This window comes from Phyllostomus hastatus, unplaced genomic scaffold, assembly GCF_019186645.2.
Source record: "Phyllostomus hastatus isolate PE091 unplaced genomic scaffold, TTU_PhHast_1.1 phas_scaffold_501, whole genome shotgun sequence".
NCBI lineage: Eukaryota > Metazoa > Chordata > Mammalia > Chiroptera > Phyllostomidae > Phyllostomus > Phyllostomus hastatus.
The window spans coordinates 43,397,908-43,424,399 of record NW_025334033.1 but is presented as its reverse complement, the minus strand read 5'-3'; the positions used below and the strand labels follow the sequence as shown (position 1 = coordinate 43,424,399).

Genomic DNA, 26,492 nt, shown 5'->3' with positions numbered 1-26,492 from the left:
AGTAATTGTATATTAAAAGAGAACAGGATTTGGCAATAATAATTTCAGTTAATTCTCTTTGTGTATTTCTGAAGCTGCTCAGGATTTGGTATCAGAGAATGGAAGGAATTGATAACTTTTCAGACATAATTTTTTTTAAAGATCCAGGTTGAAAAATAAAGTATAAATAAAAGTAATATACAGACAGTTTAACTTCTGAATATAGAGGAGGAAATTTTATTAGGTAAAAGCAATGGATTAAAAATGTAACAAAAGTTCTCTATGTGACCCAATAAACTCCATTTTATATTAATGTACAGAAAACAATCACATTATAGAAGATATTTATATAATTTATTCTTCATTACATTTGTATTTTAGTACAGTCAAAATTTAATCTCTTTTGTGAATCTAATTCCACCGATTAAAATTATTGAGTCTTTATTGATCTGGCACCTTTAATTATTGGTAATATTCTTATATGTTTCTTATTTGCTGGAAATCTATATTTCTTTAGGTTTCCTCATACTTCCAAGAGATTAATTTTAGTTTTGACTTTTTTTAGGAACTAACACTTTAGTTTTCTAAACTTGTTTTATTTTAAAGCAGTTGAATTCATATGAATTTGAAATCTCTAGTGGATTTCTTTTCCCTTCTCACCCACTATCATTGTAATTAACTTTCTCTGATTTAAAAAATATATATATTTATTTTTAGAGGAGAAGGGAGGGCAAGAGGGAGAGAAACCTGTATGTGCGAGAGAAACATCGATCCATTGCGTCTCAGACACTCCCAACAGGGGATCTGGCCTGCAACCAGTCACATGCCCTGACTGAGGAGTCAAACCTGGGAGTCAAACCAGTGACCTTTCAGTTTGCAGGATGATGCCCAACCCACAGAGCCACACCAGTCAGGACAACTTTCTCTGACTTTTGTTAATCAAATTATTAGAAAGGATATTCAAGTTATTCTATTTTATAGCTAGAGATTTTAAATTACTCAATTTTTGGATATGCTATTATGTATAGTCTAAGAGCTCTTTGTGCAACACATTAAAATATTTGAATAGGCATAAAAACATAAACAATTCTGAAAATATGACATCTTGATATTGCACAATAAACAAGACAAATAACAATAATAATAATGAATTAGGTACACAGTTAATCAAAAGTAAAACTACAAGTATACTCACAATATGGAAATAATATGGCTACAAGAATTCATATAGTTAAGAAATGTGCTATGAGCATATATATCAAGTTATTTGTAGCCAGGTTAAATTTTCACCAAACATTTCATTCCCCTATGAAAGGGCTTTAAAAATATGTTAACCATTGTTTTCTTCAATACTTAGTAGAATTTTATCTTGAAATTTGAAAACTGAGAAACATTAATCCTGAGAATAAATGTTTAACAGAAACTCATTCTGTCCTATTAGGTTATATTGCTAAGTTCAAAAGAAAATAATGTGTCTTAAAATATACTCTTTTTGGTTGTCTGTGATTTGTGAAGATCTACCACTATTGACAAAGTAATACTGCTTCTGTTTTTCCTTCACATTACCAGACTTAAAAGGGAACTTCATTAACATTAATAATCAAGTTTGTAACATATATAAAGAAGAGCAAATGTTACATTACAGTGAGTAACTAGATTATCTTGTTAAAATATTGGTTTGTTTCTGTACCCATTTTTTATTTATGCTCTACACAGATTTTATTGTATAACTTTTAAAATTGTCTAAATGCATTTCATAATATATAAACTCTGATTCAGATTGTTTAAAATTTACACATTTATGTGATTATCTCTATTTATAGTAGCCTAACAAGCCTTTTAAAAGGGACTCTTGAAAATAATTAGCATATAGTTTCATTTTAGTGTAGCTTTTCCCACTGATGTCTTATGAATGTTCTACTTTTCTTTAGCAGATTTTCCACAAATACTAGGAGAGTCACCATGAATCAATTTTGTCACAACAAATTGATTTCAAAGTGATGTTCACTGAATTTTCTTGGATGCTTGCAACTGGAACTTTTGGGTCTGATGAGGTTTGTCAGGAAGACAGAAAAGATGGTGTCACTTCAGATCTGATATTCCTGGGTCTGGACTTAAAGATTATCTGTTGAAGACTGATTCTTCCCCATGTCCTCTCCAAATTCAGATCTCACTTCTCCAGAGGTTTAGAAGGCCCTATTTCACCACTGCCACACAGAAAAAGACAAAACTCAAGAAAAATAATATTACAAATTAACTGCTCTACAAGATACAACATACGTCTTAGGTCATAATTTCATGGCTTTTGGCATCAGGCCAGCACATTATTAATAGAACAAGAGTGGAAACAGAAGCATAGTTCCTAGAACTTCAACTTATTTACTTTCTTCCCCAATGTAACTCATTATATCCTTTAAATATAAGGTGTTATTATTCAAATAATTCTTCAACTATAGGGACACTTTTTTTCCCTCTTGCATGATCTAAACTAGAATGGATAGGGCATATAAATATGTAACATAAAAAAATATATCAGCCAGGCAGACAAAAGTAGGGAAGGAAGAAACACTTAAGTGTTTTCATTCAAAGAAAATTTTACAATGTACTTTATTAATGGCAAATCTGGTTCAAAGATGTTATATATCCAACAAATTTAAAAGTCAAACACCAAGTGGTTTTCTTCAAATAGAAACTACTGCATACAGTTTGTAAATGAAAATAAAATACACACACAGAGTTTTCCTTCAAATTCCTAAATTCATGCTCTCCTAACCTGCCCCTGTGATTCTGGGTAGAATTTTTTGGCAGCAACGCTTCGCCTTAATTTTTTTAAAAAGATTGTCTCTTAAAATATCCCCCACCCCACCCTACAATCAGGGAACACATAAGCATTTGAAAGAAGAGATAACTTCCATAATCTGTATGCTTAGAATTATTTCTCTCATCTAAAAATAAGCTCTGCTGATTCTGGTACAAGCAATTGCTTTAAGTAGACTAAAAAACATAGTAACTTTTAAAAGTTTAACTAGGGAATTCATAGGCTATCTAGGTAACTCTATTCCTTTCTCAAATAGGTAAGGACAGAGGACAAAATAAATTTTCTCATATAAAATATCCCTGACTCAAATAAAATCATGTCCTTTGCTTTTTGGGAGGTCATCCTTTGATCCTAGTTTCCTGTAATGTCTTATTATCATGACAATTAGTACACTGATACATTAAATTCAGAGCCAAGTACTGAGTTACAATCTTTATAACCATCTTCATTTGTCAGCAAGATAATGAGAAACTATAATGGTGTCCTGCCCCCTAGTGATCTACAGTGGATTTTGATAGAAAGGTTGAACAGCTATCATTAATGAATCTCAATGACTTGGTTCTCCTGAATATAATAAAGGAACAACTTAAATAGGATTTAAACCTCTTCATACTAAAGTCAAGTAAGTATGACATATAAATATGCAGGTGGTATTAAATTGGTTTGAAATTAGCATGAATTTACAAGCTGCGGTTGTCATTAATATTTACCAACTTTCTAAATCTGCATTTTTTACCTCTTGCAAGCATAATTTTTTAAGTAGCTAAATTTCATCTGACTTTAGTATAAGACTCTCCTCATGTACTGAGTAATATGTACTTGAGTTTGACAGGCCATAAAAAGGGGCCACCTAAATCATTATATAGACATTAACCCATTCTTCTAAATTAATAAAATTTAGATAACAGATTATTAAAAGATTTAACATATTAGGGCCCTGGCTGGCGTAGCTCAGTGGATTGAGCGCAGGCTGGGAACCAAAGTGTCCCAGGTTCGATTCCCAGCCAGGGTACATTCCTGGGTTGCAGGCCATAGCCCCCAGCAACCGCACATTGATGTTTCTCTCTCTCTCTCTCTCTCTCCCTTCCATCCCTAAAAATAAATAAATAAAATCTTTAAAAAAAAAGAAAAAAAAAGATTTAACATATTAGTAAAATCTATTGAAAAGGCCATAGAAATCAGACAATAGATGCATCAAGTTAAAATTAGATTTAGCTGGGAGGAAGCCTTCACTTAAACCATTAAATGTTCATTTATTTCAAGTTTCCTGGTAGGTTAGGGTGGGTGGATATACAGCTGTTGTATATGGCAATTATCTCATTTCTTTTACAAGTAGGACTTTTTGAAGACTTACTTTCTTTTTTAAAGACTTTATTTACTTACTTTTGGAGAGAGGGGAAGAGAAGGAGAAAGAGGGAAAGAAACAACAATGTGCGAGACATCTGTGCATTGCTTCTCCATCACCCCGGACTGTGGACCTGGCCCACAACCCCAAACTGGCAACCTTTCGGATTGTGGGACAATACCCAACCCACTGAGCCACACGAGTCAGGGCAGGAGTAAGACTTTTTAAGTTTACACTAGAAAGCCATAGGTTGTTTTGTTGTTTTTGTAAATTGAATTACAAATGGCTCGAAAAACGAACTTTTGTTTTTAGATTGCTCTATAAACTTTAATCAAATCAATCACAATATGGTAATTAGGGATTTCATTTTGTTTTTTACAAAGAAGTGAAAAATTCTTTATCCACATTATCTGTGAAGGCAGAAAGAGGAAACTGGTTATTCTAAGGTTCTGATTTTTCTCGGGAACATTTTCAAATGATTTGTTATTCATCAGTCTGAAAACCAATAAAAGGAAATGAGGACTGGTGGGAGAGAGTAAAACATAAAGGTCAGGAATAAGGAAAAGAGAGGGAGAGGTGTTCACAGATGTAGAAATATGAAAGTTGAATTCAAATAAATTTTTAATTGAGAAACTACCATGGGCCCCAAAATTGCTGACAATATTACTAAATATTTTAAGGTTAAATAAAGCAAAATGAAAACATGTCAGTATTTAGTCTTTATTTCCAAAACATCATTCTGAATGACCCGTTCAAATAAACAGTTTTGTTTTCGACTGATATATTTTCCCCACTATTACCAGCTACCTTACCAGGCACCGCAGATGACAGGTGATGAACAAGAAGTACAGTCTCTAGAAGCTTTATCACATGTGTTCCTAGGCTGAAAAGGCCCTTCCTTTATTTCTTGGTAGGTGGAGTATGTAGCTTAGTGGTTAAATATAGGAATGTAGAAATCAGATAGGTCTAGGTTCAAATTCCAATTCTAGTATTATGTTTCTGTGTGGTTTTGGGAAAAAAATAGTCTCTCTGAACCTCAGTCCCCATCTGGAAAATCAGAATGATACTTACCTCATAAGGCTGTGAGGATTAATTAAAATTACATATGTAAATCATAGAGCAGAGTAGAAAGAGTGCTAACTAAATGGATGCAAGGATTGCTAGTGAGAGTCCTAGGATGGATGGATCATGGGTTTCCCAATCTGGTCTGCAGCTTCAACTTCTTAATACCAAATATAACTTTCTTTTTCAGCTCCCTGGCATTCATCCTGGTACCCCTCCATTCACTGCACCTCAGATATTAAGGAGATGGGAGACATTCCATTAGCATATGTTCCCACAGAGCTTTTCAGGACCCTGGAATCCTAGGCCTTGGTAATGCTAGGGTGCCTGCAGAGCAATAGCATTTACCACTGTGAAGCACTTGTTACACAGGAGGTGGGGGTGGTGAGGAAAGATGAGGATCTGATCAAAGTAAATTAATGGAAAAAAAAGAATTTTAACTCATAAAACTCATTTTAAATTAATAAAAAAGATCAAATTTCTTTATTCTCACTATGTGTGCACATACAGATTTGAGTTATTTTTCTTTTGGTTGATACTGATTAAGTTTTTAACAACAATCACAAGTTTTGTTCAATACAGCCATTACACTGGTTCTTTGAGGGATTTTCTGGAGATCTGTTAAATGTGGAAGTTCCTTAACAAGTGATTCAGAGAAACAAGTATTGTTTTAAATGAGGAAAAGGTTGCCAACCACCACCAGCCTCTCTTTCCACTTTTTCAGAATATAAAAGTTGATATATCAAATATTTGGGCATATCCTTGGTATGTTCATAGTAAATGTTTCATTAGGCATTCTATAGCTCTAATTGAATTACTTTAATCAAAGTATTTAAACCTATCATATTACTTCAATCTTTACTCATCTCAAAAAATTTCAAGTTCTTTTATTCAGCTTTTATATCTTGTTCATATTTTTGCTCTCAACTGTTACTTAAATGATTTTTCAGGTCAGTCTATTAGTTTCCTTTTATATTGGTACTTGGAGTGCCCTAGCAAACTCCTTATTTTAATTCTTTTATTTTTATAAGTAGCGCTTGTAATCCTTCTAATTTTTGTCTGCACTCAAACTTTACACATTAAACATTAACCATGTACCATTTTACTTACGTGATAAGGCATTTCTCCAAATAAATATGAGACTGAGTTCTCATCTACTGCTACTTGATTGTCCTTTATTAATCTCTGAGATTCCTAATCCTGTTTACTAAAGAATTATAAACATCTGAGTTGCACTGTAATTCACAGCATGCTTGTGAGGCACTGATTCCACTTCCTCCAGAATTTCTTGCTAGAGAACAAAAGACCTTTTAAGCAAGACTGTTTCAAGACAGAAAGAGGAACAAGACTGCACACATATCTACCTAGATTTTCCTTTCATTTTAAAATTTGGAGACTGATCAAATTATAAAGGCAGGAGGAGCACACAAGCTTCCATAACTTTGATTCCTTGTCTTCACAGCACTGGAAGAAGGTGCGAAGCAATACAATAGCAAGCTACAGAGCTGTAACTCCGGCCCAGGAGAGGGAAAAATAAATGAAGAAGCTAGGCTGGACAGAAGTGTTGGATATTTTTCATTCTTCCTGATTTTAAAAGGCAAGTAGCCTTTAAATGAACTCTGTCTTAACTGGGAAAACTGCACATTACATTTAAAGAAGCCAATGCTGGCCTGTAGCTAGTTCCAAAACAAAAGGTGTGTGTCGTGTATAACATGAGACTGGGAGAAAACAAGATCATTGAGGTGTGGCTTTGTGAAACTATAAACATCTCAGTTATGTAAAATTAGATATTATGTTTAATGTTTATATATTTGCTTGCTAATGGTTGGCTATTAGTCCATGTCAAAACACTAAATTAAGTCCCCTTTCCTAATGGAATAGAGACAATCCTCTGGGAAATGGATTGGTAGTGGTGGCAGTATTTAGAAAGAACCGTTTTTAATGGTGGGAAAGCCACTGCAATACATTTTGATGAGGGTCATGTAAAAAACAGTAGCCCCAAAGAAAATTATGTTTACTATTACTATGATACTATGTAATTTGGAAACTTGGTTTATCTTACCTCTCTGATGGTCTCTGGGTTTGTTACAGAACTTCTATCAGGTTCCTATCAGTAATGTATGTAGCATATTTCATTATTATAAGTTGAATTTCAGATTTAATTACTTGCTAAACTACTGTAGCTAAGACTAACATGAATCACTTTTTCTGCTGTGTGGCTTTTTAAAAAAAATCATTTATTTTTTTATGTATTTCCCTCATCTTTACTTCCCATTATTTTAATACTGCACAGCTCCTGTACTATTACTGTTCTTAACACCTCAAGGTCTCCCCACAAATCTCTGAGCTCACACTGTGCTCTAATACTTCTTTGTCAACTAAATCTGTGCTAGTCAGTGATCTCTCAATTCTCTCGGCAATTTGTTCTTTTACTCAGGTTGTATACAAAAAATATAACTTGCATATCTTAAAAATCTGATGTAAAAAAGAGCAATGCTGTTCATAATCACAAAATTATACTTTTAAATATGGGAGTTATCTAAAATCCCTTTCATTATGAGAAGGGTATTACAATGCAAGTAATTCACATTGAAAGGCATTCTATTCAATAGTTGTGTTTATTGGCGGGTCAGTTTGCCAGTGTTTTGATTCACATGTAATTCATGTAGACCCTGTGTCAGCAACAACTAACAGCAATACTACTTTAACTAAAAAAATGATAAACTATTTCCATTTATATGCTCTGTGATTATATTATAGTCCTCAATTTTTGTAGTCCTTTACAGAAAAAATAATAAAGCATGGTGATAAACTCCAATTTGCCACAACACATTTCCTTCAAATCTTAAATAGTATAAAACACAAGACATTTTTTTGCACACTCTACTTTTATAGAACAACCAGATTTGTAATTGGTTTCTTTATTTTATTAGCTTTATCAATATACATGGCAGCTTTCTCAAATCTCAAAGTTCCAAAAGTATGTAATTTTAAAGGTAAAAAATCATTTTCCTTTAGATGTCATATTCCTAGAGAACTATTAAAATCTATTTATATAAACAAAAATAATTGATAAACTAACACACTTTAGAATCAAAATATTTTAAATTATTTTAAATGAATACAAGATATGTCTTTTTAATTAACTATCATAGTTAAATTTAATATCACAAAACAAAACGACTTGTCCCCATGAATTTCTCAAATGGGGTAAAGTCATTGGGTTTTACACTTAATATAAGTTTTAAATGTGATTATTAAATGATAATATTTTATCAATTATAGGAAAATACTTATTTATAGGAATTTCCTTAGGTCCATCCATCTTTTTAGGCCAAGTTTGAGCCCATGTCAACTTTCAAGGTTAGATTCGGTGCACCTAACCTGCCTAATAAGAATATGAATTTCACTGATAAGAAGGAAGAATAAACAGTGGCTAAATCACTGTTTAACTTGCCAAAAGGAAAAAAAAAAGCTAAAAGTGAATGGGATAGCTTCAAATTACTAATAAGCTTAAATCTTTTAAAAATTTAAACAGAAATGGCCAATAATGTTGGGTTTAAAATTTCACAGAATAACCTTGACAAAAAGTAGAAATAGTGAAGTCATCACCTTATTGATACGAAACTAAAGTTTAATAGTCATTAAAGGGGTAACAACCACTTGTAGTCTACATTTAAAAGTAATTTTAATCATAGCTAAAACAAACTAAAAACAAAGAATTCTATTAAAACAAAAGTGATAAACATTTAATAACACCTAAAATATAGATACTTAAGATCCTAGACAAAAATATTTAAAGGGCCTTGAATTTTTCCAACAATTCATCTTAGAAAATCAGTTTCTAAATAGCTCATATCCTTTGCTTTGGTGTTTTGCCTGCTATCAACTAAACATTAGCACAGTAGAAAATGACTTATGTTCTTTTCAAATGCTTGGCATTATAATGTGATCTCATATCTTTCCTCAAATTAAATTTTGCTCCACATATTCCACATGTATACAGGTGAACATCCATGTGCTGTTCCAACTGTTCATTATTTGGGAATATCTGAAAGCAGACCTGGCATATAGTCTCACCAGCAGATAAATGAGAAATCATATGCCGTACATGGTCATGTTTTCTGAAGTTGCCTTGATCACAAATGGAACAGACATACCTGGCCATGCCTTTGTGCATATCATTGTGCAGTCGCAACTGACGTTCTCTTAAAAACTGCTTTCCACATGTCTGGCACACAAACTGTTTTTCCTTCGTATGAACAGTATAGTGTTCTCTTAGGTGACATCGCTGATAAAATCCTTTTCCACAGAGATTACAAAAATGCTTTCGTCTGTGATCTCTTTCATTTTCTTCCATGATGGCACTCTTAAACATATCTTGGTCTAGGCAGCTAGACATATGTTCAACCACTAGATTTTCAGTTTCAAAACGCTGGCCACAATTAGGACACCGAAAAGGGCAGGCAGAATGTTTAAATAACTGCTTTTTTTGGATACTGTTTATCTGGAAATGATTGTCCCTAAAATCATCCAACATTTCAACAAACATATCTCTTATTTCAGACTGCTCATCAGGATTCTCTTCCATGTCCATTTTCTCCTCAGTATTTCCTAACCCATTCATTGTCAGATCTTGGGGTTCTCCACATCTCTGAGCATGTTCCTGGAGCTGTCTACCCTTCACAAGTATTTGTCCACATTTACCACATGCACAGATATTTTCGATGTGTTTGGCTAAGTAATGAGATGACAAGTCCTCCTCAGTTATTGTGAGTCCACACAGCTCACAAGATGCATTTTCAGTATCTTCTTGTACTGGACTACTGTTGTTAGGAGGCCTCATATTTTCTAAACCACCTCTTTCATCAGCGTTTATTGACATCCGAGGTTTTAGAGTTTTCCTACTACTCTTTTTAATACTCACATCTTCTTCGACATAATATCTATAAAATGGCTCTTCAGGTTCATCTTCTAACTCATCATTGTCAGTGGATTCATTACAATCTTTATCAGTAACTTTAATAATGTTGAAGTCTTTCAGTTCATCTGTAGGAATGTCTTCTGGCTCCATCTTGATAATGATTCTTTTCCTCTCAGCAGCTCTGCTTTTTTCTTCACTGGCTAGTTCAGACTCCACTGTGCTACTCTTTCTGCTTCCAGTGGTTGAAGTTGAATCATCAGCAGCCTGGCTTGTGTCTCCTCTGTATTTTTCAGTCTGTGCAGAAAACGTCTTAGAAGAATCCTTTTCACCAAATTCAGCCTTGATACTACCATCTTTTCCATCTCTAACGTCTACTATTCTGTGGTAGGATCTCGTGTTTTGGTATGAATGTCTGTTAGTACAGGTTAGCACGTGCTCATCTAATAATTTTTCACAGCTAAAGCCAAATCCACAACTATCACAGGTAAAACTTCGTCCAAAGCGTCGTGACACACGTTCTTTTGGAGTAGATAATTTGGACACAGAGCTTTTTTTACATACATCAAATAGTGGTTCAGGAAAATTACCCAATTGTAAAGACTCTTCATCAGGCTCTCTGTTATGTGGTGTATTTACTGTTGAACTTGGCTCTGCACACCACCTATTGGATTCATTGCCATTTCTAGCCACAGTATCTTCATACATTCTTACCCCAAATATCATTTTGCTGTTCTGTTTGCTAGAAGCGGAAGATGAACATTTTGAACTAGAACAATCTGCGTCCTGTATGTCTTCTAAGCAGTCGGGAACGTTGTACAGCTGTAGGTAATTCATCGCCACTTTAAATTGCTCAAAACTGGAGGGAGCTGTCATAATTTTCCCTAAATACATAAATTGCAAAATGAGATCAAAACACTCAGCACTAATTTTCATGTTGCTGAGATTCAGTTGCGCAGTACTATGCTGATGGTTCATGAAAAACATTCTAAAATAGGAGCTACAAGCAGCTAGCACAGCTTTGTGCGCTTGAAAGTAAATGTCATCAATTGCAATACAACAGTCACAGAGAAAGCCCCACTCCCTTTGGTTGTTTAGCTGCTGAAGGACGTAGCTGCTGTGGCTGGGCTTTGCCATCTTCTATGGATTAGAGACCTATGTAAAACAAAAATATTACAGTCAGACAAGATGTCAGAAAAGCACTTCAACAAAAGAATAATTATGATCACAATTTGTGACTTTGCTATTGCAATCAAGGTCTGAATAGTCTTCGATTACAATGTAGAAAAAGTCAGTAATATACACCTGAGTCATTTTTTAAATTAGAAGATACCCAGCCATTTACTCAAACTACTCATTTTGATTTCAAGAAATACAAGCAAAAGCATCACAAGCAAAAAAAATCATCATTTTGGTTTCATTACAACTCTACGTGGAAAAATGTATATTAAATTTGAAAGGAAAAAAGATGCAAGCTTAAAAATACTTAAAGTATATAAATAATGAAAGTAAATAAAATAGCAACTTGAATATTAAAAACCTCTTAGATGATGGATAAAAGGAATTATTGCTCATTGTAATTTTTATTTTTTAAAAAGACTTTATTCATTTATCTTTAGAGAGAAGGGAAGAAGAAAGAGAGGGAGAAACATCAACGTGTGGTTGCCTCTCACATGTCCCCTAATGGGGACCTGGCCCACAACCCAGGCATGTGCCCTTAACTGGGAATCGAACTGGTGACCCTTTGGTTGGCAGCCCACGCTCAGTCCACTGAGCTACACCCACCAGGGCTATTTTTTTATTTTTTAAGATTTTATTTATTTTAGGCAGAGGGGAAGGAAGAAAGGGACATTAATGTGTGGTTGCCTCTCACATGCCCCTTACTGGAGATCTGGCCTGGACAACAACCTAGGCATGTGCCCTGACTGGGAATCGAACCGGCGAACCTTTGGTTGGCAGGCTGGCACTCAATCCACAGAACCACACTAGCCAGGGCAGGAATTATTGCTCATTTTTAAATGTGATAAGGACATTTCCATTTTGTTAAAAAAAAAACTCCTGACCTTTTAGATATACATACTGATATGTTTACAGATGAAATGATGTATCTAAAATATGCCTAAAAATAATACAGTGGTTTGGGTGTGGGGCTACAGATGATACAAGATTGGCCATATGCTGATAACTATTGAAGCTGGGAGACAAGTATAATTCTATTTTTGTATGTTTGAAAATTTCCTTAGAACATTTTTATTTTTAAATTTATTTTTTTTAAATTAAATGGAAATGACACCAAGCAAATAGGTTTGATCACTGCTTTCTTTTTCCTTATATAGGAGAATAATTCTGTAGAGTCAGAATATAGCTGTCTTTTATTGCTCGATATATACTTTAGTGTATAAAGAAAGGGATCTATTTGGGAAGAAGATGTTTCTCCATAGATTATACATTTTTCTTAATTTTTGGATTGTTTTAAAAAAGTTCACAAAAGTAACACATATTCACTGCAAAAAATTAAAATGTAAAAATACATAGAATAAAAACACACCTTAGGCTGCATACCTCTTCAAACACTCTGGATTATATATCTTCAGATCAGTTTCTATGGATACATACAAAGTCAGCAAATATTGAGTACCTACTATATGCCAGGCACATAGTTTTGCTTTTGCTGTGTATTTGTTTTTTAAATCTAAATGGTATCATAATACATTATTTTCTGCAACTAGTTTTTTTTTTACTTAACAACATATGGTAGACATTATAAGTATTTTTATTTTTAAAAAATTTTATTTATTCATTTTAGAGAGGGGAAGGGAGAGAGAAAGGGAGGGAGAGAAACATCAATGTGTGGCTGCCTCTTGCATGCCCCCTCCCTACTGGGGATCTGGCCCACAACCCAGGCATGTTTCCTAGACTGGGAATCAAACCGGTGACCCTTTGGTTCATAGGCCAGCATTCAATCCACTGAGCCACACCAGCCAGGGCCACTATAAATATTTTTAATGTAGAGAGTTGACTTTGGATAAAAAAGATAGGAAAAGAAAATATTAAAAGCACTAGAAGTGCTTATCTATCATATTACACAGCTAAAATAAGATCCAATTTCAGTCTCAATTTTAAATCTGTATACATAAAACTTCAGAATGTTTTCTACCAAAAAACAAGTTCCTACGCAATTTGAACATAAAAAGAACATTTAACAAGCTGTTCACAGAAATAAAATGTTCACTCTTCAGTTTCCAAACCCTTCAATCCTTTTAATAATTAAGACAGTCTCTAAGTTTACTTACTTCACTTGCTTTTTAATCTGTTTGTCACAAATCAGGTGGATTACATACTCCTTCCCTTTTCCCTACTACCTAAAGAGTCATCCTGCCTCCTTTTTCCTGCCTACAGATAGAGTTGCTGAATACGAAACTATTGTTGAAATGAAGGTGGTTTATAATGAGTACTGCCTTCTTGAAACTGCAACCACTGTGCCTTTTCTATAAGCTAGATCAGGTATTTCAAGTAGGTACAATATTTCAACATTTTGTGACTCAGGTATCTATGCCAGAACCATGAGGGATCATGTTCAGTACGTACCTAAATGTAAAAAGCAATCTGTGTACATAGATTTTCATCAATGTGTTATTTATCATTTGAAATGCCTGGTTATAAGGGAACTGTTAGTGAACAAAGATGAATCCACATCCTAAAATTCACTTTATGCAATCTTTAAAAACTATATGAATGAAAACTGTAGAAGAAAATGAGAAAAGTTTCACCCCAAGCCAATTTTATGTAGGATGAAATTTCTAGGTCTCCAGGCATTTTTGTAGGATTCAGAGAGACTTTTAATGAATAATAAATCCAAGAGGAAGAGGCAGAGGGATGTCTATTATCTTAAAAAATGTTTTCTAGTAGTAAGAGTTGCTTAAAAATGAAACAAACTCATCCAAAGGATAATGAATGCACTGTGTGGAAGCAAGGACAAATATTGTTGAGGACAGTATGGTACAGTGAGAAGAGCACAGGCTTTAGATGGGACAGATCTGAGTTCCAATCTAGAATTTGCTGCCTTGGGTACTTGTTTATTCTCATTGACCCCAAGTTTCTTGAACTGTCGAGGTGGGGATCATAATTACTCAAATAATATATCGAACATGAGGATTCATAGAAGCAATGTATACAATGTACAGTGCTTGGCATGTAATAATTAATGGAAGTTATTGTGGCAACGGTGTGGCTGTGATGCTTCTGTCAACTATCAGGAGTTAAGTTTGACTAAATAGGCTTTAGTTTCCTTTGAAACAGAAGTCCAGCAGCACAAAAGTCAGCAGTTAATCTGTAAAAACTTTCAGGTTTTAAATATCCTGTGCTTAAAATAATGACAGGAAGCGCTTAAAGGTCCCATGGGCCCTTCGAATTTAAATGAAAAGCAGTTTTATGGTCAGTAACCAAAATGAATGCGACTACACAGAAGACCAAGTGTAACAGGCACATCTGTAGCTATAGTTGCAATCAAATTAGTGAAAATGCATACATTCAGTGTTAACACAAACAAAATACTAAAACAAGAGCATCAACAGCACTTTAATACACACTTATTAATTCAACAAATATTTATTGAATATTTTGGTGTCCCAGACACTGTATAAAGTACTGAGAGTCGGCAACAGCATGGGTATTCTATAATCGCAAGGATACATAATGCACAAGAATTTTTACTTTTTCTACATTACTGACTTCATTCAACATGTTCTCTCAGTAAAGTGCCTACTCTGTGGAAGAAGGCATTGTGCTGTGGTGGAAAGAATGAGGGGTCTGGGTCAGACAGGCCTGAGTATGAATCTCACTGCCTCTGTATGTCTATTTCAATCTCCCTCTCATAGAGGCGGAAGCTGAACAAGTACTGAGTCTAAAATTAATGCTAATACTACGGCTTTGAGGCTAACCTAGAACCGTAGTTTCATCAATGTCATTATGCAAATGTCCAAGTTCTGAGTAAAAACAATTTTAGGTAGATTGACTTTTAAAAAGCAATCATTCACATATTAGTACCAGAAACTCTGTTCATGTTACACCTCATTCAGAAAAGCTTTAAGAACGCTTAACACCAAAAAAGAAGGGGAACTGGAGGGAGTTCAAGTTGAGGGGTCTAAATTGCTTTGAGACTTTCAGCTTGTTATCTCTTGAGAATGATTTTTGCTTTAAAACTTTATTAATTAAATAATAAATTTCACTCAAATTCCCAAAGAAGTTTGCTCTTTTCAAGATTTTGATATCCTTAATAATGCTACCAAAAAAACTTAATAAGCTTTGTTACAGTAAAGCTTATAAATAGTTTTGAAAAGGACTATATTTCAATTGTTTTTGTTTTTATAACTGAAATTGGTGACTGCTTTTGTTTGTGTCACTAGCTTCATCACTAGTAGAACAAATTTATTACAGCCAGAAGCCAAGGGTATGGGACTAAGAGCAGAAACTTCAAGTGAAATCTAAAGCCAAAGAGATTGCCTAAGGATAGGATACCCAGTGTGCATACAGCTCTCCAGGAAGGATAAGGAGTTAGGTGATATAAAAATTTTATACTGGATTTTTTAAAAATTTAGTTTGAGAAAGTTTACCACCTCATCTCGAATTTAAAAACAGTCACCAAGCACACTATGCAATTTAGATATTCATAGACGTTTACAACATAAAGAGATCTAATCTAGTCCAAATTCTTATTTCATAGAAGGGCAAAGATCTGTGGCTGCTGAATAATGTATCAAAGGTACAGTTAACTGGTAAAGTAGGTACTAGGACTCCTGACCACTCAGATGGAAACTAGCCACCGTACAGTAGTTACTACACATTACTTTGTACTAGGCAGTGCATGTGCCCTTCTCAAAGAATACAAGGACGGTGCATGAGTCCTTAACACAGGGCTTATTGGCCAGGTGCTCTTGTACTTGTGACTACCTCCATCTGAACTCTATCTATAATATGATTTTATCCGTATATTTGCACCTAGTCTTATCCAGTAGACATGTTCTCTAAATTATATTGTGTAAGCTATTTCAGTAAATTCTCACTGACATAGTAAGATTTCAAAAATACTTTTCCTTCATTGCTAAATCTCTTAAATTGGAAAAAAAGTTTTGCTGGATGCCCTTCTGACCTACCCTTAATCAAATGATAATTTAAGGGTCTATAAATAAGCATATAAAGTGGATGAACTGCCCTGGATGGTGTGGCTTGCTGGCCTGTGAACTAAGGGGTTGCCAGTTCAATTCCCAGTCAGAGCACATGCCTGGATTGCAAGCTGGGTCCACAGTAGCAGGTGCGAGAGAGGCAACTACACATTGATGTTTCTCTCCCTCTCTTTCTCCTTCCCTTCACCTGTCTCTAGGAATGAATAAATAAAATCTTAAAAAAAAATAAAGTGGATGAAGAAGTAACTTAAACTATTTACCTGTCTATAAGGCAAATAATCACTTTCTAATGTGTGTCAGACTTGCATTAGAAAGGCCCGTGAGGACAATTTGCACAGCCTCAGTGAGTCTACGGCAGAGCCTAGCATCACACTCAATGAGCATGCTGGTCTCTGGACTACTAAAAATTACCTCTGGACCTTTAAATATATGTGTGTGTGTATTCAATTCCTTGTATGTATTTCTTATTGAATGTATGTACATGGATTTGAGAGCTACAGATTAGCTTTTTAAGAAACCTGAAATGTAATGAAAGGATTCTCTCATGTTTATAATTCAGAGTATCAGAATGTATTGAACAGCTACATTGTTACTTATGCTGCATAGAACACTGAAGTAGAGGGTGAAGAAGGATGGCATACAACAGAGCTAATTATATATAGGGACTAAATTTTAAACCATGAAACAATCTGAGAATAATTACGTAGTAAACTATATTGAATAGAAGTTCAGCAAGAGTTTCAAAAGAAAAAGGCATGAATTATACTAGAAAAGTAGGTTTGGGGAAGGATGTAGAATTTCAGTGAAGGCTTGGTGAATGAGTAGAATAAAGAACAAGAGAAAGAGAGGTGCAGGGTGGAGGGGGATAAAGGGAAGAAAAAAAGTGGGACAACTGTAATAGCATAATCAATAAAATATACTTTAAAAAAAAGAAAAAAGAAACCAAAGGAAAAGGCATTTCAGCAATCTGTATGTGTATATGTGAATAATTGGGGAGAAGTACAGAGCAGCACAAACAAAGCTTGAAAATGTAAGAGCAAGGAAGGCAGGTTTGTTTTACTGGCCTTACTCTTGATGATGTACCAGGCTCTAGTCTAAGAAAATGTGTGTGCATATCATATATGTATTATATACAGTATGCATGCAGTAAATATGTATAAAATTGTATCATTTAATCCTTATAACAAACCCTACAAAGGAGGTAGGAGGTGATGTTTTAAGACCCATTTTTCAAATAAGAGAATAGGCATACAACGTTATATAACCTTCCTAAGGCTACAGAGGACTTCGTAAGTTTAGAACACATACAATATGACTCTTCAGCCTGAGATAATGGCCTTAACAATTTTGCCGCCTATAAAGATAAAGTCACCTCAGTAAAATTCTCTCCTAGAATACCATTTTCCAGGGTACACAATCACATTTCTAAATTTTAATTAAATTCTTTAGGTTTTCCCCTAGAAATTTCCAGGGAGAACCAGTTGTAGAGGCTCCCAAAGATAAAAGGTTTTACTTCAAAGCACCTAAATGATAGGTATTGTCAACTTTAGAAAAATGACTGGTTATTAGACTGTACATACAGGAAGTTCTATTTGTAAAAAAAAATTTTATTGATTGATTTTAGAGGAAGGGAGATGGAGAGAAAGAGAAAAACATTGATTTGTTGTTCCACTCATTCATGCACTCATTGGTTGATTCTCGTATGTGCCCTGACCAGAATTCAACCTGCAACCTTGGGGTATCGGGAGGATGTTCTAACCAACTGAGATACCCAGCCCAAGCAATACAGGAAGTTCTGAAATTATAATTGAGTTATGCTCTAAAAGTTTATTTTAAGTTAGTTATTTGGATCTCAAAACACATATTTCCATAGAAACAATGCTATAAATGGTGGTTGAGTTCTATGCTCACATGCTAAAATCTTTAAAAACCCTAATGTGCTGTCGTATTATTTATATCATTAGCACTAACAGAGGTACTGTACAGCAGTGCCTAACTGAACTCTCAAGGACAGGGATGAACGAGGCTCGATGGCCTTTGTGTTTGTTCCCTGTGCTTATCACACTCTTCCCACATGGCTGGCTCTTAATGCATGCTTGTTAAGTGAAAGTATTAACTAAGAGCCCAGGAAGCAGACACCAATGGATATGAATACCAGCTCTACCACTAAGTATCTTTCCCTTCTAAGCCTACTTTTCTCATCTATAAAATACAGATAATCATACTTCTCATAGGACTCCTGTATAAATTAGAGATGACAAAAATTTTTTTCTTTTCAAACACAATTTTCTTAAATATTGATGTCATCATTGTGGACATAGTTCATAGAATTTTATGAAGAGCTCAGAACTTCGACTTGCAGCTTTATGGGTGAGAAAACAAACTGAGGTGCTAAGAGGTTGAGTGATACATTTTCAAGTCCTGTCTAGTTTTGGTGGCTGGCAGGACAGGACCTTGGACTCCTTAATCCTGGCCTAGTGCTCTTCCTACTATTCAAACTGCAGCTCCCAAGTACAGCACACTTGGCTGCCTGTTTTCTCCTCTGCTTCAATTATGTTTTATTGAAATACAGGAACTATTCAAATTTTCAAGGGTTGTTTGCAACTACATAATGGCCTGAGACTGCTATGCTTTTGGAGTTTGTGGTTTGTTGGGTCACTATTTTTCTGTCTCCATGTGTGTCGAGTCACAGATGTCACTTCTAAGAGGTGTGCTAAACTTGCTGTCACCATTTCAATCTGTTAATGGGTCATAAAATTAAGACAAAAACTCATTGAAACTGAATCTACATAAATAATTTTCTGAGGGGACACAGGAAAGTGTTCTATGAGTAAGATAAAGTTTTAATTCCTGCACTTTGTTTCATCTATTTCAATTGCAGATAAGCAACAGATTACCTTAGTCTTTTGCTTCAGCCCAGGGCACCCCATTACTTGTGAGATGTTTCTGTAGTTCAGCTGCATTATGGGTCTAGAAAATTAATTAATCTACACAGAAAGCAAAGGAAACATGGAGGCTTCTGGAATATCTCTCTCTCTCTCTCTCCCTCTAGTAGTGGAAGAAGAAAAGTGTTTAATCCAAGTTTTTATAGGATTAAATCAGATAGTTTTGATCCGTTCATTCTAAAGAAACAACATGGCATCTTCTGACCACCAGAGGGCATTATGTGAACAGTCAGTAAGCTTCTCAGCAAAAAAGCAGCTTCACTAAAAGTCCCTTTCTGCATGTGGCATTCGTATTCTTAAAGTTCACTTTGTGGAACTATCTATTCCAAAGTACTCATTCTGTGACTTTGGGACCCACCTAAAACTGCTCCTCTACCAGTATTCTCTATCTTAGCTGGCACCACGATGCACTAATCACCCAGGCTACTTGGAAGTCATCTGGGACTCCTTCCTCATAATTAAGTCTTGCCAATTTTTCTCATTAAATACTTCTCGGATCTGTCTCTGTTCCATCCCTACCTTCCCTGAACTCCTAAGGCCTCTATCATCACTTCTGAGTTATTACAACAGGCTCTCTAACTGGTCCCTCATGTTCAGAGGACTCACGAAGAAAACCAGACCCTATCACTCTTTTGCTCAAACCCTCTACAGTTCCCTTCACATACCCTTAGGCTAAAAAGCACAAACTCCTTAGCAAGGCATACAAATCTCTCTGCGCCCACCAGTCTAGTCTTATTTGTCTACTTCCTGCTTCAAACTTCATGTTCAAGCATAAAAGACAAATATAAAACTGCTTCTCTCCCCAGCCCTCCCCATTTCTTCGTATATTTTTTTACCTCCATTTTTAGTCATGCTGATTAGTCTGAATCTCCCATATGTCATTTAATGATCAGTTTATCACTTCCTACAGAAAGCCTTCTATAACACCTCTCTCCCACTCTTTTAGGTTTTGGTATTATTCTGTATTATCTCATTTTGTACTTATCACACTTATTTTAATCATCAGAGCAGCAACGTAAAGTGGGTATCAAAGCCTGGGTTCAAACTCTGACTCTACCACTTGTTAGGTGTGGCCCTAAGCAGACTGCTTCACCAACTTGTGCCTCAGTTCTCATCTGAGGATGGGGATGGTCATCTTTAGACTTACTGTAAGGCAGTGTCTGTCACAGGGTTAAAAGTGATAAATAAGAATCAGCTACCACAATTTTCTATGTGTTGGTCTCCCCTCTAGATTATGAGCAACTTAAAGGCAAGGATTTAGGTTGTGTTTCTCAGCAACGACATGTATTCAGTAAAAGCTGCTGAATGAATAACTGGCGAAGCAGCTCAGTGACAGTGGGAAGTCCTACCCATTTCCTTCTTTCAGCAGATATGCATGTATTTTTTATTGTATTGTTTCGAATTTTACAGCTCTGATTTTTAAAATGTTTAATTCTAACCAAAACCCTGAAAACTTCACATTTTTATCTAATTGACTCAATGAAATGAAACCAATAGAGTATCACAAAAACTATGCTCATTCTAAGACACTTAATTACACTTTAAAGCCTTAAATCTGTTTAAGAATTAAGATCCCCCTCATCCTAAAGCACCTAACACCACAAAGTCTTCATGATTTCATACACGCTATTCCCTTTGCTTAGAACTTTTTCCACATCCAGTTCATTCTCTTCAGGAAGTTTTTTCTGATCCCAGGGTGAGGCAGATGCCCTTCTTCTGTGCTTCTAAAGCAGCCTGTACCTACCACTACAGGGTGACAAATAATGTATCATCCAATGTGGGATGCTATATCTATCGCCACACTCATGGCAGGGGATTATAATTATGTGGCTTCCCTGCTTTGCTGTAAGCTCCTTGAGATCAGAGCACTGTCTTAGTCATCACTGTATCCCTGAATCTCTTTAACAGTTGGCTGATATTTGGTTTATGTTTGATCAGTTTTTGAATAAATAAATGTTGAACTAGGTAAGTTTTTTTTTTTGCATTATTTCAATCATGGCAACTTTTACACAAAGGGTGGGGGGAAAGTAGGTTTATAATTGTATGTGAAACATGGGAGTTTATTCTTGTATTATTTATTTATACTATCTTTTTAAAAAAGATTTTACTATTTTTAGAGAGAGGAAGTGAGAGCAAAAGAGAGGGAAAGATCAATGTGTGGTTGCCTCTTGGGCACACCCCCTACTGGGGGACCTGGCCCACAACCCAGGCATGTGCCCTGACTGGGAATTGAATCATTGACCCTTTGGTTCACAGGCTGGCACTCAGTCCACTGAGCCACACCAGCCAGGGCTTTTTTTTTTTTTTTTTCAATCTGAGAGGGAGACAAACATTGATTTGTTGTTCCACTACTTATGCATTCATTGGTTGGTTGCTTCTTTTGTGTGCCCTGACCAGGGATTGAACCCACAACCATGGCATATTGGGATGATGCTCTAACCAACTGATCTACCTGGCTAGGGCTTGTAGTATTACTTATTAATTATTGTATTATTTTCCCATATGAACAACTGCAAAGCTACTTCTGCCCTACCCTATAGTGACCAAAAACTTACAAAGCAATTTCCCATACAGTATACAACTTATTCTCATAACCACCCTGAGGTACGTAGTTTTATTAACCCATTTATTTATTTATTTATTTATTTATTTATTTATTTATTTATAGGGTTTTATTTATTTTTAGAGAGAGGGGAAGGGCGGGAAAAAGAGAGGAAGAGAAACATCAGTGTGTGATTGCCTCATGTGACCCCGGTACTGGGGACCTGGCCCACAACCCAGGCATGTGCCCTGACTGGGAATCGAACTGGCAACTGTTTCGTTCACAGCCCACGCTCATTCCACTGACCTACACTAGCCAGAGCTTAATCTCATTTTTAAATGAGGAAACAGGTCCAGTAGTTGATATCAAATGCTCATATTATAATTAGAAGATAAGACTCAAACTCTCTTTTGATTCAGACCCCTAAGCTTATTTTTATAAACTAGACAACACTCTAGAAATGACAATTAACTCAAGTGTCCCTTTGGAATGAACATTGTAGGCCTCTCAGAATCACTCCATTCTCATACTGCCCCATATGGCAAGCAGAATGCCTGCCCCTTCCCCACCTCCTCTTCCATCTGCTGACTCCCACTGCCCATGAGGGCAAGCCCTTCCTTAGTATTAAAAACTTAATGGAGGATAGAGCTCTTCATTGTCCTCTAAAAAGAATTATGTACATTTCAGAAAACGAACAGAAAATCTGGTTGGTGATTTAATTCTTTAATTTTTCAATTTTATTTTGAAAATCATTTTAAACTCAAAGCAGAGGAGTGTAAAAAACATCCATGTCCCCAACATCCTCAAATAACCAATGTTGTGACTAAACATCTATGTACTATTGCGGGGCTTTGTTTTCAGAAAATCAAACTACTTCACAGCTCATCCTTCATGAATATACTGGGCTAAATAATAAGTGATTCTGTATTTTCAATAAGATCACTTGTAGTTACCACACAGTCACAATATATAGTTACAAAACTATCTTAAATATGTACTATCTCCTTCCCCGGCACATCTGAAAACCACAGTCATTAATCCCTCTAATTTCCTCTCCTTGATTGGCATACTACCTCTGGATACAGGAACCCCTCCTCCCACATCAGCACAGGGATATCGTGACAGTGGTCTTCATGGCAAGGATACCCACTTCTTTCCAACTATAAATTATGACACTCTTTATCATTTGAGGGTTTTATTTGATTTCAGTGAGTTTGGCTGGTATAAATCAACCCATGAAAGGCTGGACATCAACATTAAAATAGCGTGAGAACTAGCACTAGCCCACCAAGGTACAGTACTTCATTAGGACACACCTAAAATAGCAGCCCTGTTATATTTAATCTCTCACATCTGTTACTTAATCCCAGAATTCCAAATCAGTCCAATGTAAAACATTTCCCTTTCCTCTACCTGGTCAATGCTCACCAACCTGAGTGGTGAACAGAGAACACGAGCCCATGAATCTGACAGGCCATCTCCAGGCAGAGCGAGCCATACACAACAGCACCCCTAACGATCAAATCTTGCCTTCTCTCATTTTACACAAGGAATTGACTGCTACCAGTGATTATCTCTGGGGAGTGGGAGTCAGAGCAACTTTCATTTTTATATTTTATGTAGGTTGAATTCTTACAAAGAGCATGGATTTTATAATAAAGCATTTCCACTTTGAGAAAAAAGGCGCATGAATCACTTTTAATTTGGTTCACTTAAGAATATAAGAATTGCCCTGGCTAGTATGGCTAAATGATTTGAGCTCCGCCTGAGAACAGAAAGGTCACTCACTGGTTTGACTCCCAGTCAACGCACATGCCTGGGTTGCAGGCCCGCCAGGTCCCCAGTTGGGGGAGTGCGAGAGGCAACCAGTCGATGTTTCTCTAACTTCCATGTTTTTCTCCATCCCCTCTCTCTAAAAAATAAATAAAATCTTTTTAAAAAGTCTGTAACAATAAATAACAAAGTAATTTCAATATTTCATGGTAAGAGATATTAGCACAAGAGGAAAATATCAGGAGAAAACATCCTATAGAGACCCAAGTGACCTCTCAAGCAATTGTTTTTCAAGTATACCTCGATTTGGGGGGAAGACAACATATTGTAGCTTAAAAACAAAAATTATGGTAAATTTTATGTATTTTCTCCCAAATGGTTTCCCTCCCTTTTGGACAGAAGGTTAATAGCAAAAGCTTAGCGCTTTTTCCTGGATGGAGGAGGAGAGGCCTGAAGGCAGGTGCTTCTTTTCTCCTGCACATTAGAATGGGAAATGGTGCTAAAGCACAAAAATTTAGGTGTTAAAGCAAAATCAAAACACAAGGTCAGGAGGAAGAGGCTGAGACTGTGTTCATGCTCTGCTAAGGTCCTGGTTAGACATGGTTTCTCTGTTCTCTTACAAGCTCCCCCACACCTCCACCCCATAAGAGGCTACTATATTGGAATGGGAAGAATAGAAAGGCTTCAAGACAGATGGCTCAACCCGAGTTATTCTATAAGATGGAAATTTGATCATAATAGAGAAACTGCTTTTCAAATGAATATAAGATGTCATTTGAAGGCTCTACTGCATATTGCCTTTATTAATCTTCGGAAAAGCACTTCATCTCCATGTTTCAATTTTCTGTGTTTGACATGATGAAGCCACCGTCTAGTTCCCAAAGCTATTTCAGTTATTGAGACTTCATCAGCTATCCAGCAAGTGATTCAAAAGGAAAGTTTTGAGGTTCTGATGGCCAGTCCTCCTTCATTTCATCTTTTTTTGCATCCCAATTCTCATCATATCCATTTGCACTGATAAAAGTTTCACAGATCTAATTTCAGTTTCAAAGGAGAAGGCAATGACTGCTTTGAAATTATCATAAGAACTGCATCCTTCATCAACTCTGTTCCAGAATGGCTTAAACTTCAACTCAAGAAACCGATTCTAAGTCTCCTAAAAAAAAAAAGAGTGGGACCTCCTTGGGTTCGAGGGTCAAAGGGAAAATTCTTCCTGAAATAATTTTCCTGCCGTGATACTGTATGGAAATACACTTAGGCCAGGGGAGAATCTGCGCGTGCCTAACTACGCTGATTTAGAAGTCTCATTACACACATACCAATGCTCTACTGTCTCCAGAAAACGTCAAGGACTTTCACCAACATCTCCCTGACGCTCCTAATCTGGAAAATGTCATGTCAGCCTTTCAAATCGTGTAGACGCGTAGGTTAGACAGAACGGGGGAGTGGGAAGGAGACTGAGCTCAGACCCAAGCCTACATATTTTAGTGGTAACGACTCCCGATCTACATCCAACACTTTTACCGAACACTAACAGAACTTCTAGTAAGCGCCCACCACTGGAAGCGAAAACACTTTTTCCCAGGAAAGCTATCTTTTCCACAGAAAATTCCCAAACTCGAGACCTACCACTTTCTACTGAACAAAAAGCTTGTGTGCCGGCAAGAGGGGGTGGGAAAGAGCGTGGCAAGAATTTGCACGGCTCTTACGCCTCCTCCCTCGGAGCGCGCCCAAGTCTGCGGCCTCGGGCTCCGGGACACTTCCCCCCTCCCACCCGCCGAGGAGCCGCAGCTGTAAGTTGAGAGAAGCGGGCTCTGGGCACGTCAATCAACCGGGTCCTCCCGCCTTCCGTCTACACCTCCCCTCCCAGCCCCCCCTTCAAAAAAAAATAAAGGTAGAGAAAGAAAGGGAAAAGAAGGTAAATGATGTGGGAACTACTCTCCGCGGGGGCTTCTCCTCCGACCCAGAGAGGCCGCACGTCGCGGACCAGACGCGCCGGCTGGCGGCGGGATCGAGCAGGCGGCGGGGTAGCGGCCAGTCTCCGGGTCCTCGCAGCGTGTCCGCTGCGCTCCGGCTCCCCGCACGGGTCGGCGCCGTTCCGACCCCGCACTCCGCCAGGCCCCGAGGCCCGCCGCCCTCGGGCGCGGGCCAAAGTTGCGCAAATAGTCTCACAACTGGCAAATACTCACCGGCCGCAGCGGGAACCGAGGTTGCGGAGATTTTAGGGAGTTTAAGGCAAATCAGCCAGGGAAAGGCGGGCGGAGGCGAAGGGGCTGCGAGCTGCAGTGGCGGCGAAGCGCGGCGCTCGGGCTGGGCTGCGCGGAGAGGTTCTGGCTCTGCCAGGGACTGTGCTGCAACAAAGGACTTCCGCTGCCGCACAGCCGCGCCTGCCGCACCGCACTGAGCCGGCCCCGCTTACGCGGCGACTCCGGGTCTGCCCACCAGTTCGCTGCGGCGTCCGCCAGCCTTCCCCTCCCTCTCGCCCGCCCACCCACTCCGCCGCTGGCTGCTAGGGGCACCCGCGGTCGCCTGTTTGTTACAAGTTTCTGCGTCGGGCTCTGAGGAGACTGGCGCAACCCGCACCGCGGGGGCCGGCTCGGCGGCGGCTTGACCACCCCTCTTGCCCCTCTCCCAAGGGTAGGCTTGGGACCTCCTCCTCTCGTTTGCACAGCTGGATGGGACTGGGCTCCTTCCGACTCCCCAAGGGCTAGATGCTGCTTTCCCACACTGTCCCGATGTCAGACCCCTGCCCGGGAGGACCCAGCAGCTGGGCCCTCCTTCGCGGTTTGCCCTAGGCGTTCTGAGGGCACCGGCAACCTCGTCCAACCCTGGACGTGGCCAATAAGTTCAGGGTCGCCCATTCCTCACGCTTCCCTGACCCTGCCCTCCATGGGCCGGTCGGCTTCTGGCCTTGAGTCACTTCCC

The 26,492-nt window shown here is 37.4% G+C and overlaps 1 protein-coding gene across 4 annotated transcripts; it reads right to left on the bottom strand.

Moving 5' to 3' along the window:
* Nucleotides 1-198: 198 nt before the first annotated feature.
* On the bottom strand, nucleotides 199-26,487 carry ZBTB1 (zinc finger and BTB domain containing 1). 4 transcript variants are annotated; one of them, XM_045822488.1, is made up of 3 exons: nucleotides 25,757-26,487; nucleotides 9,365-11,280; nucleotides 199-2,186 (listed from the first exon to the last, which is right to left on the bottom strand). In XM_045822488.1, exons 2-3 carry the CDS (start codon nucleotides 11,260-11,262, stop codon nucleotides 2,150-2,152), a joined length of 1,935 nt encoding a protein of 644 aa, XP_045678444.1. In that variant the 5' UTR covers nucleotides 11,263-11,280; nucleotides 25,757-26,487; the 3' UTR covers nucleotides 199-2,149. The 4 variants fall into 4 exon arrangements, with proteins under 4 accessions (XP_045678444.1, XP_045678442.1, XP_045678443.1 ...); XM_045822486.1 differs by lacking the exon at nucleotides 199-2,186 and adding an exon at nucleotides 12,674-12,727 and having other exon boundaries at nucleotides 5,665-11,280; XM_045822487.1 differs by lacking the exons at nucleotides 199-2,186; nucleotides 25,757-26,487 and adding exons at nucleotides 12,674-12,727; nucleotides 23,583-23,624 and having other exon boundaries at nucleotides 5,665-11,280.
* Nucleotides 26,488-26,492: the final 5 nt, after the last annotated feature.

Excerpts from the sequence above, each read along its gene's own strand:
- ZBTB1 (XM_045822486.1), bottom strand. The coding sequence starts at position 11,262 with ATGGCAAAGCCCAGCCACAGCAGCTACGTCCTTCAGCAGCTAAACAAC.